At 41.0% G+C, this 16,490-nt stretch overlaps 1 protein-coding gene across 2 annotated transcripts in view; it reads right to left on the bottom strand.

The window, feature by feature from the left end:
• LOC146855664 (uncharacterized) overlaps window positions 1–16,490 on the bottom strand; it is a 212,791-nt gene that overhangs the window by 51,548 nt on the left and 144,753 nt on the right. For both annotated transcript variants that reach the window (XM_085650634.1, XM_085650633.1), the window contains exon 5: window positions 2,769–2,828. In XM_085650634.1, coding sequence (XP_085506760.1) covers window positions 2,769–2,828 — 60 coding nt within the window. The remainder of the gene's footprint in view (window positions 1–2,768; window positions 2,829–16,490) is intronic.

The following is a 16,490-nucleotide window of genomic DNA, read 5'->3' as shown; positions in this document are numbered from 1 at the left end:
TATGGGTGTACGTAAGTGAGGGAACCTGAAACAGGCTGTCTGTACACATTGATATCTGTCTGAGAGAAAAGACATTAACTGGACTACAATAATTTTGAAGAGGGTTGCTATACGAGTCTGATTTCAACTGTGTTGAATGAAGGCAATAACCTGGTCTAAGAGTACTTGGGAACACGGGTCTTCATTATCAATATTATTGTTATGGCTCATGCCAAACCAATTTGTTGTCTCATGCAACAATGATATTGCTTATATGAGGATAGCTTGCTTTTTATTATATATGGGATAATGTACCATGTGCTACACAGAATATTGCAAGTGACAGCAGATTTCTGTGACCTTCTAGAGAAACAAGGGTGAAGGCCAGGTTCTTTTATAAGGTCTTATACCTCAGGTAGGTAACTTGCAATAACTTTATAACGTACGGATGAGGTACCTTATTACGTATAATACATTGCCAGAACATCACCCTGTCACATGGTTGCTAGGGGCACTGTCTACATCTTTAAGTTAGCATGAGCCTGGGAGCCATGATGCTGCTTTTACACGTTACTAGACGCTTTCTCTTAGGCAAGACTATTTACACTTTTCACATGAGAACTGTCTGCTGCGATCGTTCTCCGCTTATTTCTGGAGTTTAGTCTGAACATTGTAAGCAAGGTCAATCAACAATGCCCCTTCTTATTCTTTTCTGGTCAGGCCCTAGCACATAGACAAAACATACTCTGCAGCTGCTGTTTTCGGATAACTTGTATTTTGATTTTACAGGACTGCATGTTTAACACAGACACACTTGGAGAGGGACCTTTCCAGGGAGAAGAGCAATACGCATCTGTGATGTAGAAATACGATCTATGTCCTAAAGGCATGGGGTCTGCTGACAAAGCTCAGAGATCTTCTATTATATAATACTTTGTATTCAGTCCACGGGGAGGGAGCTTGAGCACTGTAGTCCCGTTTCCAATGTCTTTGTAAGATGACATTTCCCTTCATAATGTATGGACTTGCTGCTATGCTGACAATATTTTAATTATGCATTATTACGCTAGTGGTGGCACGTATACTGCATTTTAGAACAAGTTTGTTGAAATAAATATTTTAAACTAATTCAGTGACTCTGTCAGATCTTGTTGTGGACAAGTACGAGAGAAGTAAGCGAAAGGGGTGTCTTCCTACCGCGATTCCTGAGAGATCCAGGAGTGTTGTGTTCTGGGTTGTCTAATCATTTGTTTCTCCATTTGTGAGTAGGAGAGCGAGTGAGACACTATAGCCAGAGGGTTCTGGGCTCGTGGGTACTAAGGCGGTAGGAAGGCATAGCCCCTATACACCGAGGTCCCATAATCCTGTGCATAGGTCTGTGTATGTGCAGAATCCCTACAACAACCCAAACTGTTTATATTATATATATTTATATGACAGAGACAGGCTGTTTGTAGACTGCAATGATAAACATAAAACCTGCAGTGCAAAATGAAACACTTCAAAAGCGACAAGAAGTTAGTAATTTGTTGCAAAAAGATATTAGAATCAGTATATATAAATTGGACTTTGTTGTTTAAACCTGAACTGTAATTATACTCTGTGACCTGCCTTTCACCTTGGCTACTGGGAGTGTCAACAGGCATTATGACATCACAACTCAACTGTAATAACTTAGCACAGTTGAACAGCTACGTAATTTCGATATTACAGGTGACTACTCGATTTTAATAAGGAAATTGGAGACAGGCTTTTATAAAGATATTGCAGGCTCCCAGGTATTACAAGGACAATTGCTGATATAGTGCCAATCATACAATTCATCTGGTGTCAATTTTAAGACTCGCACAGGGCAGTTTCATGAGGGTCATGGGGCAATTTATGTTTTTGATCGTACCTGCAAGAATCATCAGGGCCTAGGTGTATGGCTTATCTAAGTGAATGGCGAAAATGACCAGTAAATATGTGCCGTAGTGCCTCTACTTTTAAAAACATGGTCTGGAAATAAAAAATTGTTTCCCTGGCCATCCTATGTAATAAAACTATAGTAAATGTGCTTTGGTGTATAAATTTGAAAGTCTGCTGTTAGTTTTGTTGTCGTTTATATTGGTATATGTTCTTCCGTGAAAGTTCTGTTTTGGTTTGTGTGTTTTCTCTAAATTTTCTTGATTCTTGAAGTTTCAGCTAATCAATCAAGTAGATAGGGAGTGTATGGTGGTGGAAGAAAGGGGCATGAGACGGAGTTGATAGCATTGGTATTTGGCAACCCCAGTATTTGTGTTGTGCCCTTACGCAGGTAGACACAAGTAGCCAGGTAGAGTTGAGTAGACTTCTTTATCAGTTCCATGTAAGTAAATACATCAGTCCATATTCATGTTGCCAACCATCTCTCCAGCCCTTACTCCAGCCCCACCAGGAGCAGCCTCCCTGCTGCTCCGCCCATCTCCAACTATCACCACTCATCCACACAGGCACCCAAGCATTCCATTCATCACAGTCACACCAACATTCAGTTACCATCTCTCACTCTGGCTGAGCAGCTAGGAGACAGCTAGGCTGGATTACATAAAATGACACTAAAAAGGATATAACAATTTGGCAACGCTGGCAGGAGGTTTAGAAGAAAAACTTTGGTTTCCTGTACATATTTTAGTTTTAGAAACTTGGCACTTTATACAAGACTTTTTAAGAAATTCTGTCGATCACAGTAAAATACAAAAGCAACCGATATCTATTACATGTAATGCAACACAGAATAATGGTACAAAAAGTAACAACGTTTAACCTACCTAACACCCCTTCATATTGGTTGTCACTTGAGGCTGTTGTTGATGGCACCTCAGGAGTATCTGAAATCAATATAGAAGGACAAATTATGTATTCAAATTGCTGGACACCGCTTTTGGTACAATATGTAAGATAGGGTGTTGCGGCAGAAACAACCTCTCATATTATATAGTCATGAGGAAGTAAATATTCATAACAACAGAGCTATAGTCAGTGTAAAAAATTAATTTAGTAGCTTTTATATTTTCTTGGTCTGACCTAGCTTCATTGGAGAGAAGAGGAGGAATCCTACTCTGAGCAGAAAGAAGAACAACATAACAGCGAGTAGAAACTAGAAGCAATTCTACACACTACTACTGCCACTCTGACTGTAGGGTGAGTTGATATCCTACCCCAGAGTAGATTTGGTGAGTTTGGCTGGAAAAATGTAATTATGATTTTGAGTGCTGTTAAAGATGTAAGTAGTTAACTCATGCAAGCATCCTAATGGACAGTGGTTGCAGTACAAATCAAGGTATGCCATAATGGCCATTGACATATAGCCGCCTGCATAACTCATGACAAGCATAAACACTAGTATGAGCTTAATGATGCCCTGTGCAAGTCTGTGCGGTGGTTGTGGGTGTTTTGTTGTATTTTGGATGTCAAGATTGTGGGCAGCAAGGACTACGACAGTGGCGAGTGAATTTAGGGCTCGATTATGAGTTGTGGCGGTCCCTGGACTACCAGACTGGCGGTCCACCCTCCGTAATATGAATACGGTAGTGGGACCGCCACAGGACCGCTGCTACCACCTGGATCCTTGATCCTGTGGCGCAGTGGCGCAGTGGTCAGAGGCCATAATCTGCTGGTGGTGCAGCTGCTGCACCGCCAAGCATATCATGAGTTTCCTCATCCCCACAGTTTTTCATTGCGAAGTGCCCGCCATGAAAACTACGGTGGTGAGTAAACTAAGGGGACCTAGAGGGTCCCCTGGTGCCTCAGGGCCATGGGGATGCATGCAGGGGGGCACATGGAGTGCCCTCCTGTCTTCATGCATGCCCAGTACCTGCAAGGCATGGACTTAAAAGGCCATGTCGTGCAGGAACTTTCTTTGACGTTCCCATAGCTTTTCTTTCTAAGGCTCACCGCCTGGGACCGCCAAAGCACTGCCTGCCAGACCAGGAGAAAACTCCTAATCTGGAGGATGGTATCAATACGGCTTTGGTGATATGGGAGTGGGGCATTGGCGTTGGGGCCTATTCCCACACTGCCAAAGTCATAATTAGGCTCTTAGGGGCAGATTTATGTTGCACTTGCGGCACTTTTGCGCCGCCGTTGCGGCACTTTTGTGACGCAGCAGCGGCGCAAATCCTGCGCCATGGTGCGGGGCATTTACAAACGTGACGCATCTCCCAGATGCGTCACGTTGTAAAGCCCTGCGCCACATGTAGGCGTTCCAGGGCAGGTGGGGGCGTTCCGGCGCAGGAACGCCTCCTAAAAGTGGCTGAGTGAAATCTACAAGATTTCACTCAGTCACTTTTAGGCCCATGCTGCGTCAAAACCCTGCGCCTGCTTGAAGCAGGCGTAAGGATTGACGCAGCATTGTACAGATAGGGCCCCCCATATCATTGCTGGAGCTGCGTCGCGCTTGCGACGCAACTCCAGCAATGCGCCACTTTTCGGCACAGATGCGTCACGCATCTGTGCCGTTTTTGCCCCATGGTGCGCCGCATTATAAATGCGGCGCATCCATGGTGGCGCAGCTGTGGCGCATAATAACTGGCGCATCCCTGCTGATATGCAGGGATGCGCCAGTCGTCATAAATCTGCCCCTTAGTCTTTACCATGTGTGTGATTTTCACACGGCTGTGGGGATTTGTGATGTGGGGACGGTCTTCATCCTCCCAGTGACTGGGGCACTGACACAAAGGAGAGATTACTCTTAGAAGTATGACAGCCAAACTGTGGGATGATTGGTGAGGGCAAAGTGGAAAGTCTGCTACCTTAAACTATTTCATGTAAGTAGCATTTCATTAGGGGTAATCATTGAGGTGGAAGACAACCTGATAGGACTGCAAGATCATGATCAAGGGGGACTACATTACTTGTCATAAAAAAAAACATATTCAAGAATTGAAGGTGGATATTTCCCTTATTTCGTTTCCTTTGTTGGAGAAAGTGACCCGCAAAAGAACACATACCGAAATAACCGCAATAATAGTTGTTGCTTGCAATGGGACAAAAGTGGTTCATTATATTAGTTTATTATTTTGAGCTATCCCACGCAGGTGTGTTCAATTGGCACTATGTCAATTACTATAGTTTTTTTAAAGTATACTACTTGTTATGACTATGTACTGTGGTTATATTGATAAATAGGTGTCTATTGAAGATACCATTGAGCCTCTACCTCCCCATTCCACTTTTCTGCAATATTTAGGAGAACCAGAAAATTAAATAAATACTTCTTATTCAGGGTACAAGGTTGCACAGAATTCCATCGCAGTGTGTTTCCTACAAAGATGTTCGTATAATGTTAAAGAATGTAAGTGCTATAACAACCATCTTTAGACATTACTCATGATGTGTCAGGAAGTCAAGTACACAACAGTGGCATATGATTAAACAAATGATTTTTCAACATTGCAGCAAACTTTGCTGTGCCGCATCTAATGCCCCACTGGTTGAACACTATCTAACCCACAAGCAAACCACAGATGGCTTAGATTGGCAGGTTATAGAAATAGTAAGATCTGTCTGAATTCACTCAAAAATGTTGCTGGATTGGTCACTTACAAATTGTAAGGAATGGTTTCAATGAATATTCTGAACTTAATACCATGGCTACTTTTTAATGAATTTTTGCACGCATTATAGTTTCACCAGTTCTCACTAACGTGTCCTCCATGATCCACTTTGCTGTTGAGCCACTGTTTATTCCTTGACTGAGAGTCTGTGTTCACTTTACACTATTATACATGCACGATTATTTAAAGACAAATGCAGGGTAGATTGAACACCAGGCATATTATAGTTAATTTGTTCAAACTTAATTATGATAACCAGTATTAGGAATATTCACGATTGCATACCCATATTGTGTATCTCCATTTCACACTAGACTGATACAATGTCACAGGTTAAATTGATGTTTTTACATTTTGGATGCATGCCTGTCTGGATTCGTGCAGTGTATAATGTACATTTATGTTTTAAAGTGTTGTCTATGACAATATGTTTACAAGTAGTTTATGAGACTTAGGGCATGCCATACCGTAAGATTTAGCAGCATGCCTGCATCTGTTAATGTGACTAAATATACACCACTAAAATGTGATATTTATGCATTATTTAAGAATATATTTATCAATTTAAATGTTATATTTAATTCATTTTGATTGAATATATATAATATAGAGATTTTTTTAATTTTGGGGTGTTTTTGAGTATATAATTTCAATTTTGTCTTTACATAATGTGTTTTGGAGTTTACTGGGAGCTCAGTGGGTAGTATTTTTTTTTTTTTAAACAGATTTTATTTGTCAAAATAGCACATAAGATGCAGACCTCTGAAAACCAGAGACAGCTGCCGCATGAACAGTGGGTAGCATTTTCTGTTAGATTTACAAAAAATATTTTATTAATTTTTTGCTTGCATTAGTGTATGATGATATGGTATTCTATTATTATTTATGGTTTCTTTCTTTTGACTTTTAATAACATTATTATAAAAATGGGATACATTTTTTAGGTATTTAGGTTGTGAGCATTTGAAAGTTTTATTTATTAATTATTTGTGGGTGTTTATGCTGCAACTATGTTTGTTGTTAATTTATTTAAACATGTAATTGATTTGTTTTATACAATAGAAGTGTATTTTCACTTACAGAATAATAAAAATGAAAAGAGAGATCTCAATATTTTTGCAATTATGATAAAATATTTATTAAACTAACTATACTTAGCATATTAAATCTGACCACTTCCTAGTTTATACAGTTTTAAGTTAGAACACTAAATCTCACCTTTTTTTTATTTAGGCACGGTCCCCAGTGTTTGTGGACTGGAGTTGTCAGAGTAAAACGTTTCTCCCATGATTTATGTACTTTCTCAATGTTTGCTGACGTAAAGGTAGAACAGTAACTCTCATCCTTGTTATTTAAGTGCTTTCTTCAATGCTTGTGGGACTACAATTGTAAATCTTACCCCCTTCATTTATGCACTATATTCAGTGTTTCTTGGCCTGGAGTAATAATAATACATCTTACCCCAAAGTCTACAAATTATATACTTTTCACAATGTTTGTGGGATTGGAGGTAGAATAGTAAATCTCATCCCTCTGATTTTTAGACAAGTAAATTTGATCCTCTTAAATTAATGCACATTTGACAATGCTTATAGTCTTGGAGTTAGAACTAGCTAATCTAAACAGTTTTAATGTAGTTACCTCCATTTTGTCGCACTGAAGTAAAAATAATAATCAATTTTTCTCTGGTTGGTTATACATTGTCTCCAATACTTTTGGTTTTATATAAATACAATGGTTCTGTTGGGGAAGTTTCAATTGCTTTAGGGTGTTCACAGTATAAATACATTACATGTAACACATATCCATAAGTAGAATAAAACACACCCAAGCGAAATTTTCAATCGGTATTATTTTTTGGAAAATAACGAATAAACAAGGCTACAGTTATACAATTGAAAGATTTGTGAAGAAGGAGTGACATGTAGTGGTAAATACAGACGATACACTGTAGTATGACAGATAGAGAAATCTCAAAAAGGTTATTTTGGGAGGATACAAATTTTGATTATGTCCATATGATTGTTCACATATGCTTCATCATCATGTATAAGGACATTTTTGAACGGAAGCATTGTGTAGACTCATAGTATGCGTCGACGTTTCGACCCTATGTAAAGCGCAATATTTAATAAGCGTCACGGCGGGTCTTCCTCGGGACAGGGGGGTAGGTATGTAGCCCTGCGCAGAGGGTCAAGAATCACTGCGCGTGCATTGCGTTTCTTAGTCCAGCAATAACGATATGATTTAGACTTCAAAAAGATAAAAGAATCTTGGAGGTCTGGGAATAATTTCCAAGGGTTAATCCTTATGGGCCAGTCGGGTGATTTACACGATCTGGTGGATGCACGTCTCTCCAGTTCTCAGTCCGATGCAGTACTTTTGGGTCTGGAGTTAGAAAAATATATTTGAACCTTCCCTGTTTGTGTATTTTTAGAGATGTTTGTGGTTTCATAATTGACATAGTACCTTACCAGTTTTTTGTTTTTTTGTAGATTTATGTATGTTCATTGATGATTTGAGTTTTATAATTATGTTCAATGTTTAGCTGTTTTATGATTCAAACAAATGATCAAAGAATTAATAAGCAATTATTATAATTGATATAATTTTTGTATAAGTAATCTATACTTTTTTTGGATATTCATTTTTAATGAGATGTACATTATGAATAACATTATTATGCATATTGTAAATAATACAGTTTAATTGCCTTTAATTGATTTTAAAATAAAAAAATATAATTTCATATACAAAGTGTTTTGACTTTTTAAGCATTCGGCATAGTTATTGAAATAGTATTTTATATTATTAAATTGTTTATTTCAGATAAAAAATCCATAAAACACATAACAAACATTTCCTATATACAAGGGTCAATTATAACATATCTGTCAATTAAAAATTTAAAAACACATAAGAGGCAATTAAAATGGGAAAAAAATAGGGGTGGGTGTGGGGTAATGACCCTTCAAATGTAAATCCTCTTTCTACGGAACAAATGTTGTTACAATTCCCCTCTGGATCATAAATCATCCTGAATCAGGTCAATCACTACTATGCTCCTCTATTAAATGATGTCTTTACAAATACAACGCACTGTTTAAAGTATACTAACCAGATGCCAAGTCTTTTTTTGTAGCCTTTAGTTCATTTAGTTGTTGGTAGCCTTTAGTTCATTTAGTATTCTTTATACACCCCTTCTCTCAATGTAAAAATTACAACACATTCTGATGTTGCAAAGCTGTGCTTTCTAGTATTTTAAATACATTATAGTTACTGTTAAAATGATATGAGCATTCAAAATTATCTATTGTTAATGCAATATTTTATATAAAAATATAAAGTAAGAGACATACTTTTAATTTGGAGATGTTGTTTGATAGAATTGCAAGCATCATTTTTATTTTTTATGTAACAATATTATAAATTCTATTCTGTTTTTACAAAAGTGACCGTTTCAATCTAATTTATATTGTTCTATATATATAAATATATTTCTGATTATAACTGTTGATATTTTTTATGTCCTAAATTTGTATTAGCTATTTCAGGTAATTGTAATAATATTTTAAAATACTATCTTTCAGTAGTCTACATTATGGTAGTAGAGATGTGTGTACCTATTATATTTTTACTTTTAACAATTTGGTAGTAGATATTATTGACTTTTACATTTCAGGTATGCAAACTAATTTTTGAAATCAACTTTCTTGCACCAATATTTTGGTGTTACAATATTTTTGTGGTTGCTATTGTGACATATAACCCTTCAGGTAGTCCCTGTAGCACTTACATTCTTTGACATCATGCCAATATTCTTTTAGAATAAAATGCTGCAATGGAATTCTGTGCACCCCTGTAGAACTGAACATTGCGAGTATAACTTGAAAGGACATGCGCAGTTCAAAGTGTTTTGACACGTTGGGGCTGATTCCGATCTCGGTCGGAAGCACCGAATCGGGTTCGGCCGGAAAAACTACGAGCCTTACGCGTGTTTTCCATCCGACTCGTACAGCTGTACGAGCGAGCAAGTACGATGCGAGCTACATGAATTTCACCGAGCGAGTCGTTTCCGGGTCCGAACCGCTCCATACGTCCCAGTTGGAAGCTAACCGTGGCATGCAATGGATGCGATTTACAACTGAGCCAGTACGATACACGCGTCGGACAACCTGTGCGAGCCGGAGAGTCCGGCTCGCAAAAGCTCCCGGAGTCGGACTTTGGTGGTCTGTGTCGGACCCCCTGACACCTGCAGCCCTACAACTCGGACACGTCTCCCCAACACAGGCATGTACGGTGCGGGTGGCATCGACGCGTACCCACTGTAGGGAGCGCACTTTTTCAAGACGTACCCATTCAGTCAATGGGTGACCATGTACGCGTCGTACGACCGGCTCCCATTGACTTCTATGGGAGTCCGACGGAACCGAGTCCGACAGCATACGTGCGCATCTTACTCGCTCGGTCGGACTGTATGGGTCCGGTTCGGTCGGAAAACACTCCGGATCTGACTCGGTCGGAGTGATTTCCGACCCAGATCGGAATCGGCTCCATAGTGTTTCAGTGTCAGCCTTACAGCACAGTAGTCTATTTCACATGCACAATTCTCTTATTGATTGGGGAACCTCTGGATGCATCATTTAACTACACAGCACATGTGCAGTCAACATTTAAGGTACACGACCCAGCTTTCTAGCTGACATACTCAAGTGCAGCTGCTTTTGACAGTGTGTGTCTTTTCCAATTACCTCGATCGAATCTTAGGATATGACATGGACAGATACTCTGCCACCCTTAATGAATTAGCGGTTCTGGTGTGTTTTTGACTGTGGCCATCATTTGGCACATGGGATACTTATTTTTGAGTATTTTCTCTACCAATGGAGATTTTCATTCATTTTTCAATTATTTTTGCTGCCCTATCCTGGCTACTACTTATGTAATTTGTGAACACTTATATGGATTCTATTTTTTCCAAGTCAGTGAAATGCTCTGACAATCTCAAAGACTGCATTACGAGATATGAATACACTATCTGGCGAATGTTAAAGCTATTTCATAATGCACAACTAAATCTGACACATATGAGCCATTTTTCCATAAGGTATACAGCCTGTTGAACCCTGATTTTATATGTCATGGTGACACCCAAGAACTGACCGTCAAAAGGTCCAAATAGTGACAATTTTATGCCACTAGACTGAATTTAATACATCAATTGAGGGCATAAACTCAAAAGAATGACATATTGAAAGAGGGGAAACCTGGTCAATACGGCCATTTTTAATTTTGCTTCGAAATTAGGTAACAGACCGATTGCGCCACTTTTAAAGATCTATCAGGCCAAGGGTGTCGCGACAGTCTCATATGGAAGTGAAATATGGGGGCATGTTACCACAGACGATGGAGCTGGAGTTAAGGAAACCCAGTGTCCGAAAAATTATAATATTGAAAACTACACTATCAACCGAGCCATACCTCTTGGGGTCTTTTAGTACTTATGAGCGTTTTTTATTGACTAGGTTCCGCCAGGACTTTTTTTATTTTTTGCTAGCGATACCACAGGGGAGTAGCAGAGGACAGTCGTTAGCACCCTTCGGCTGCGACGGCGAGTCTCCACAGGATCTGCTACATTTCCTATTATTTTGTAAGTTTTATGAGGTCCCGCGGAAAACCTTTATCGCCTCTATTTTAAAGAGGTTGAATTTTAGGCAGGCTCGCCCAGCTTTTATCTATTTACAATTGCTATGTGAAGAATGTATTCTTTTTGTTCTTAGTTTCCTGAAATCTGCGGTGAAGGCCAGGGCCAGCCTTGATTAAAAGTTAGTAACAGTTAGGGTATACCTTTATTTTGGGACTCGTCCTTTTTTAATTGAGGGTTAAGGGAATATGTATTTAACTTTGTACCTCAGACTTTGGATAATTACAGACCCTTGCGGATCTTAGATTATTGTGTGATGAATTGTATAACTATTTTTAGCTTGGCACAAAAGCAGTCAGGCTTAACTTAGAGGCAATGTGTAAGGTATTTATGCAACACTTAAACAGTAATAAAGTGAAAACACAATACAAGAAAAATACCACACTAATTTAGAAAGTTAGAGTGAAATTTAATAAATAATTTGACACCATAAAGACACAGATCCACTTGTGGGTCTCTGGTCGCACCAGAGTGGAACAAAATCACAAGTTCAGACTGACTGCGCTGGAGTGCTGCCAGATAAAGAGACCAAGTTAGTCCCACTGAGAATTGTACCTTATGTCCTCAATGCGGAGCACTGCGTCACGCTGCGTTGGTTCCAATGAAAAGCTGCGAGGGCTGTGATCCGAGGTGGCATAATAAGTGCGGGCCCACTAGCAGCATGTAATTTACTATGCCTGGGTGTATGGTATGCCACTTTACCAAGTACTTAGAAGTAAATTAAATTTGGCAATCAGGTGTAAGCCAATGTTACCATAATTTAGGGAGTGAGCACAAACACTTTAGCACTGGTTAGCAGTGGTAAAGTGCACACAGTCCTACGGCCAACAAAAACAAATTCAGCGAAAATAGGAGGACGAAAGGCAAAAAGTTTGAGGGAAGACCACCCTAAGGCAGACAGGCCTAACAACCCTGCAAGTCTCCTCCACCTCCCACTCACAGGTCAGGAAGATGTCAACCCACTGGGCCAGTTTTCCACTCAAGATCTTGATGGTAATCTCAAGCACAGATAAGTCACTCTGGTTCAGTAAAATGTGGAAAAACTTCACAAGCACAGAGTTGTTTGTGCCACTGTTGTTGACATGCACATTGGATTAGTATGGGCCTGTTACGCACAATGAGTTGATTCTTGTTGACATTAGCACCTTTCATGTTGATAGATGTAGGAAGCTGGCTCTCTATATAGTGTACGAAAATGAAATACATTGTACAGAGAGTCCAGTAAGACCGAGTTTGGTATACAGAGGCAAAAGAAGATAATACTAGCACTCAGTTTGTGGTAGTGTGGGTGAGCAGTTAGTTATCAGAGGGTAGTGCTAAGCATTTGGTGTACTCACAGAGGCAATAAATGCGACACACACTCGAGAATAAATACGAGACCAATTTGCAAAAATAACACCGATTTTTCTATAATTTTAAAGACCAAGAACTTCATTCACAGGTAAGTACTTTTTTAGTTATGAATTTTCAAAGTCGGAAAATAACTGACCGTTGTGCGCAATTACGCACAATGAAATTCTATAGAGAAAAATACAAAAATACATATAAAATCATACAGTCGGTTCTAGGGGTTCACCTTCGAGGTTTAGTGTAGCAGCAGGCCAGGGTTCAAAGTCCCACTAGTGGATCACAGGGAGCGTCCCAGATTCGGCCGCGATCAGGTTGCTGAGTTTGTTGGTAGTTGGTGCACTGCGAAGAAGGGGGGCCACTTTAAAACAGGCTGCACAACGGGACTTACAGGTAAGTGCAGGGACCCCAAATGAGGGATCGGGTTGCAATGGCCTCAGGACCATGGAAGCACATCCGGTTCATCGGTACCCAGTCCGAACGGGCTGGGTCACAGAGCAGATAGCCAGGCTCTGTGCATCAAGATGGTCTTCGCGGTCAGGGGAAAGCAGGTTGCAGGGATGATTCCGGGACAGTTGGGCCACTCATGGAGTAGGTCTAAGGGGTCTCAACGTCCCTCGGTGGGTGCTTCCTTCCTGTGCAGTTGAAGTTCAGATTTGACTCTTCGTCTCTGTGTTGGTTGCAGGTGGTCTGGTACATCAGGGATTGCTATCGCACAACTTCAGTAGGTCCTGGTGTCCTCTCACTTGGTGGAGAGACAGATCTAATCCTCAGGAGCTGGTGTATCGCTTCTGGTTTGGTTGCTGCATCTGCATCACTGGTGAGCAGCAAGTGGGTAAGTGGAACTCAGCGGGTTCCATGCCTGCCGCTGCACAGGAGTAGTTCCTCGACTCCAAGGGAGTTCTTTGACAATTTGTAAAAGGCTAGAGGAGTTTAGGGATTCTTGGAGGCCTCACAGTTGCAGAACAAGACAGCACACCATGAATGTCAAGCCCTTAAGGCAGCAGGCAGGGTTTGGCACCAGGTTTCTGCAACAGGGCTTCAGTTTTCCGGTCAGAAGCTCTTCTTTGTCCTTTTCTTCTCTTTGTCCATCAAATCTAAGTTCAATTTCCAGGAATGCCACATAAATACTACATTTAGGGGTGTTAAAGGGAGTGACAGGTAGTGGCTAATGGAACACCTATTGGGTGTCTACACCCTCTAAGTGACCACTTCCTGTGGGAAGGGGCATTACCCTGACCCTAATTGGCTAATTCCCCCTCAATTCAAGATGGAGGAAATGAAAAGTGGGCTCCACATCACCTGCCCCACCTTAGGGGCGGTGCTGGCTGAATGTGGACCCACCTCCTAATTTGCCTAATTTTCCCACCTGTCCTCTCGCCAAATGTGAAGCGGAAAAGGGAGGTTGGCATCGTCCACTATCTGGAGCTACCTGGGTCGCTTCTCAAAGGCGGCATCGCCTTTGAAGCTTTCTGCCTTGGGAGGCTATCCTGTCCTGGGAGATGTGAATCACCTCACCCAGAGCAGGCTTTGTTCCTGGCCTTTGAAAGCTCTCCCCGTGTGGTCAGAAACATGTCTGGTGGTGGCAGACTGGCTAAGCCTAGTCAGAGACCACACTAGTGTTTGGTAGGTTTTCAAGGGGCCCTCTAAGGGTCCCCTGTGTACATTTATTAATAAATCCATCACTGGCATCATTGAGGATTTATTAAGACAAGATGTTTGGTACCAAACATCCTAGGTTACAGTGAAGCCATCATGGATCTATGAAAACAGTGCTGACAAGTATCCAGCCCATGTACTCTCTATGGGTTCCCTGTGCACTTACAATATACAAGAATGGGTCAGATATTGTAGGGTCATATATGCACATGCAGATATGTCCACACATGGGATATAGTGCACCCTGCCTTAGGGTTGTAATACCTGCAGTATGGGTGACTTACCTACACCTCATGTAGTGTATGGGGGCATGGTACACAGGGATGTGTGCCATGTCGACTCTGCAGTTTTCTCTGCACCAAGGCATGCAGCCTTCAATGGCAGTTTGCATAGTTTTGGTGAGGGGTCCCTAGGGTGGCACAATCTGTGCTGCATCCCTAGTGGACCCTCTTCAGTCCCAATGTCCTAGGTACTAGGGCTACCATTTAGTAGGGACTTACAGGAGTTGCTGAATTTGTGCCAATTGTGATACCGTTTTTAGGGAAAGAACACTGGTACTGGGAACCTGGTTAGCAGGGACCCAGAACACCTCAGTCGAAGTGTGCATCAAAAATCAGGCAAAACGTGTGGGGGGAGCACTGCAACTAAACAACCCAGCTTCCCACAATGGATGATTAGGGCCTTTGGGGACTAGAGACTTCTTTGCTTGGGCTCCCCTTGGAAGAGTACTCACTTTCAGGGCTGCCTTAAATATTGCTTTTTGTGCACACTGCTTCCAATACAGACAATTCCTTTCACTATCTGGAACCATTCAGAAGGGAGTCTGATCTACGTTACAGAGCATTCAGTGGATCCGCCCTCTGAGCCTGGCTCCTGTACCTTCCTCTCTGCTACTCTTCAGAGATATGCTCATGGGCACAGGCAGTGCATCTGAAGGCAGCAAACACAACCAGATCCAGCCATGTCTGGCACAGTTAAACAAGGGAAGTGAACTTTCTTGAGTTAGTTGCTAGAATGCACTTCCATCTCTCCTCGTTTCCATAGAGTGGGCTAATGAATGGACAGGCCAGAGGTAGTTCGGTCAATTATTGATAAATTGTTCAAAACATCCTAGGTAGTCTGATACAGAGATTCACACACCAAAGGCATGGAGATGATGCCTCTTATATAACTTTTCCAGCTAATCCCTCTAGTTGCAGGTGGTGGAGGTACATTATTTATTGTTGTCCCTTCAGCTCCAATGGAACATCCATTTTGGGGCCCGACAGCCCCCCTCAATGTACAGACCAGTGCTTTTGGTGACTTCTTCTCAGCTCAAGGGCTTTGGTGGCCTGTGTCGCTGTTGCCCCTCCTTCCCTCAGCCCCATTCTATGACTTACTGAAGATAGCACTGTTTAAATGTCCTCAACACTGCCCTTCAATCTCTCTCTGTCATTTTCCTGCACCTGGAGGGAGAAGTCAGTTCTGAACCTTTCAGGGTTCCATTTAGACGTGTGCAAGGGTGAAATTGGCTGCAAACAATAGTTGTATCACATTGTATTGTAATTGAATTTATATAGCACTTACTACACCTGATAAAGCATCGAAGCACTTTATGGTGGGTGGCGTACTGCTCTGTAACCCAGTGTTAGTGTTTATTAGTCATTGTTGTATATTGTTGATTACTGGGTTACACTTGTGCTCTCCGGAAGCTATTAGGGGCATTTCCTCCAGTTTCTTGAATAGACTAGGTCAATAGGAGTTAGATATGAGTATTAGTGAGTGTTCTAGCAAGAGGAAAATTGAATAAGGCTCTAGATAGACTAGAGGGGGTTAGATATTGTTACACACCAAAGAAAAGCTACACAAACGAAGAATTTGTGACGTGATAAAAGAATGAGTAGATATGTTAGAAAAAGTTAGATATTGTTAGACTGCAAGCAATGGCTACCTAGAAGATGATGATTTGTGAGAAGACATATGGTTAGTTTGCAGAAGCATAGTAGAGAGCAGGGCAGCTAGCCATGCGACTTGGAAGGCTACACTCAGATGCATTAAGACATGCGGAGGACTTGCTGTTCGGAGAGGGTCATTCAAAAGAAAGGAAGAAGGGAGAATAATTACTATCTATGAATGAAGGTCAGTTTTTGTGAATGGTTTTAGGAATATGATGGGAGTAGATTTTGAGAGATGATGTAATCTGAGGATATATAAAGAGTAGACAGAAAGGGTGAGGGTTGTTGTCT

The sequence above is a fragment of the Triturus cristatus genome, chromosome 4_1 (genome assembly GCF_964204655.1).
Source record: "Triturus cristatus chromosome 4_1, aTriCri1.1, whole genome shotgun sequence".
NCBI lineage: Eukaryota > Metazoa > Chordata > Amphibia > Caudata > Salamandridae > Triturus > Triturus cristatus.
Note: the sequence above shows the minus strand (reverse complement) of the source record. Positions and strands in the feature narration are given on the sequence as shown.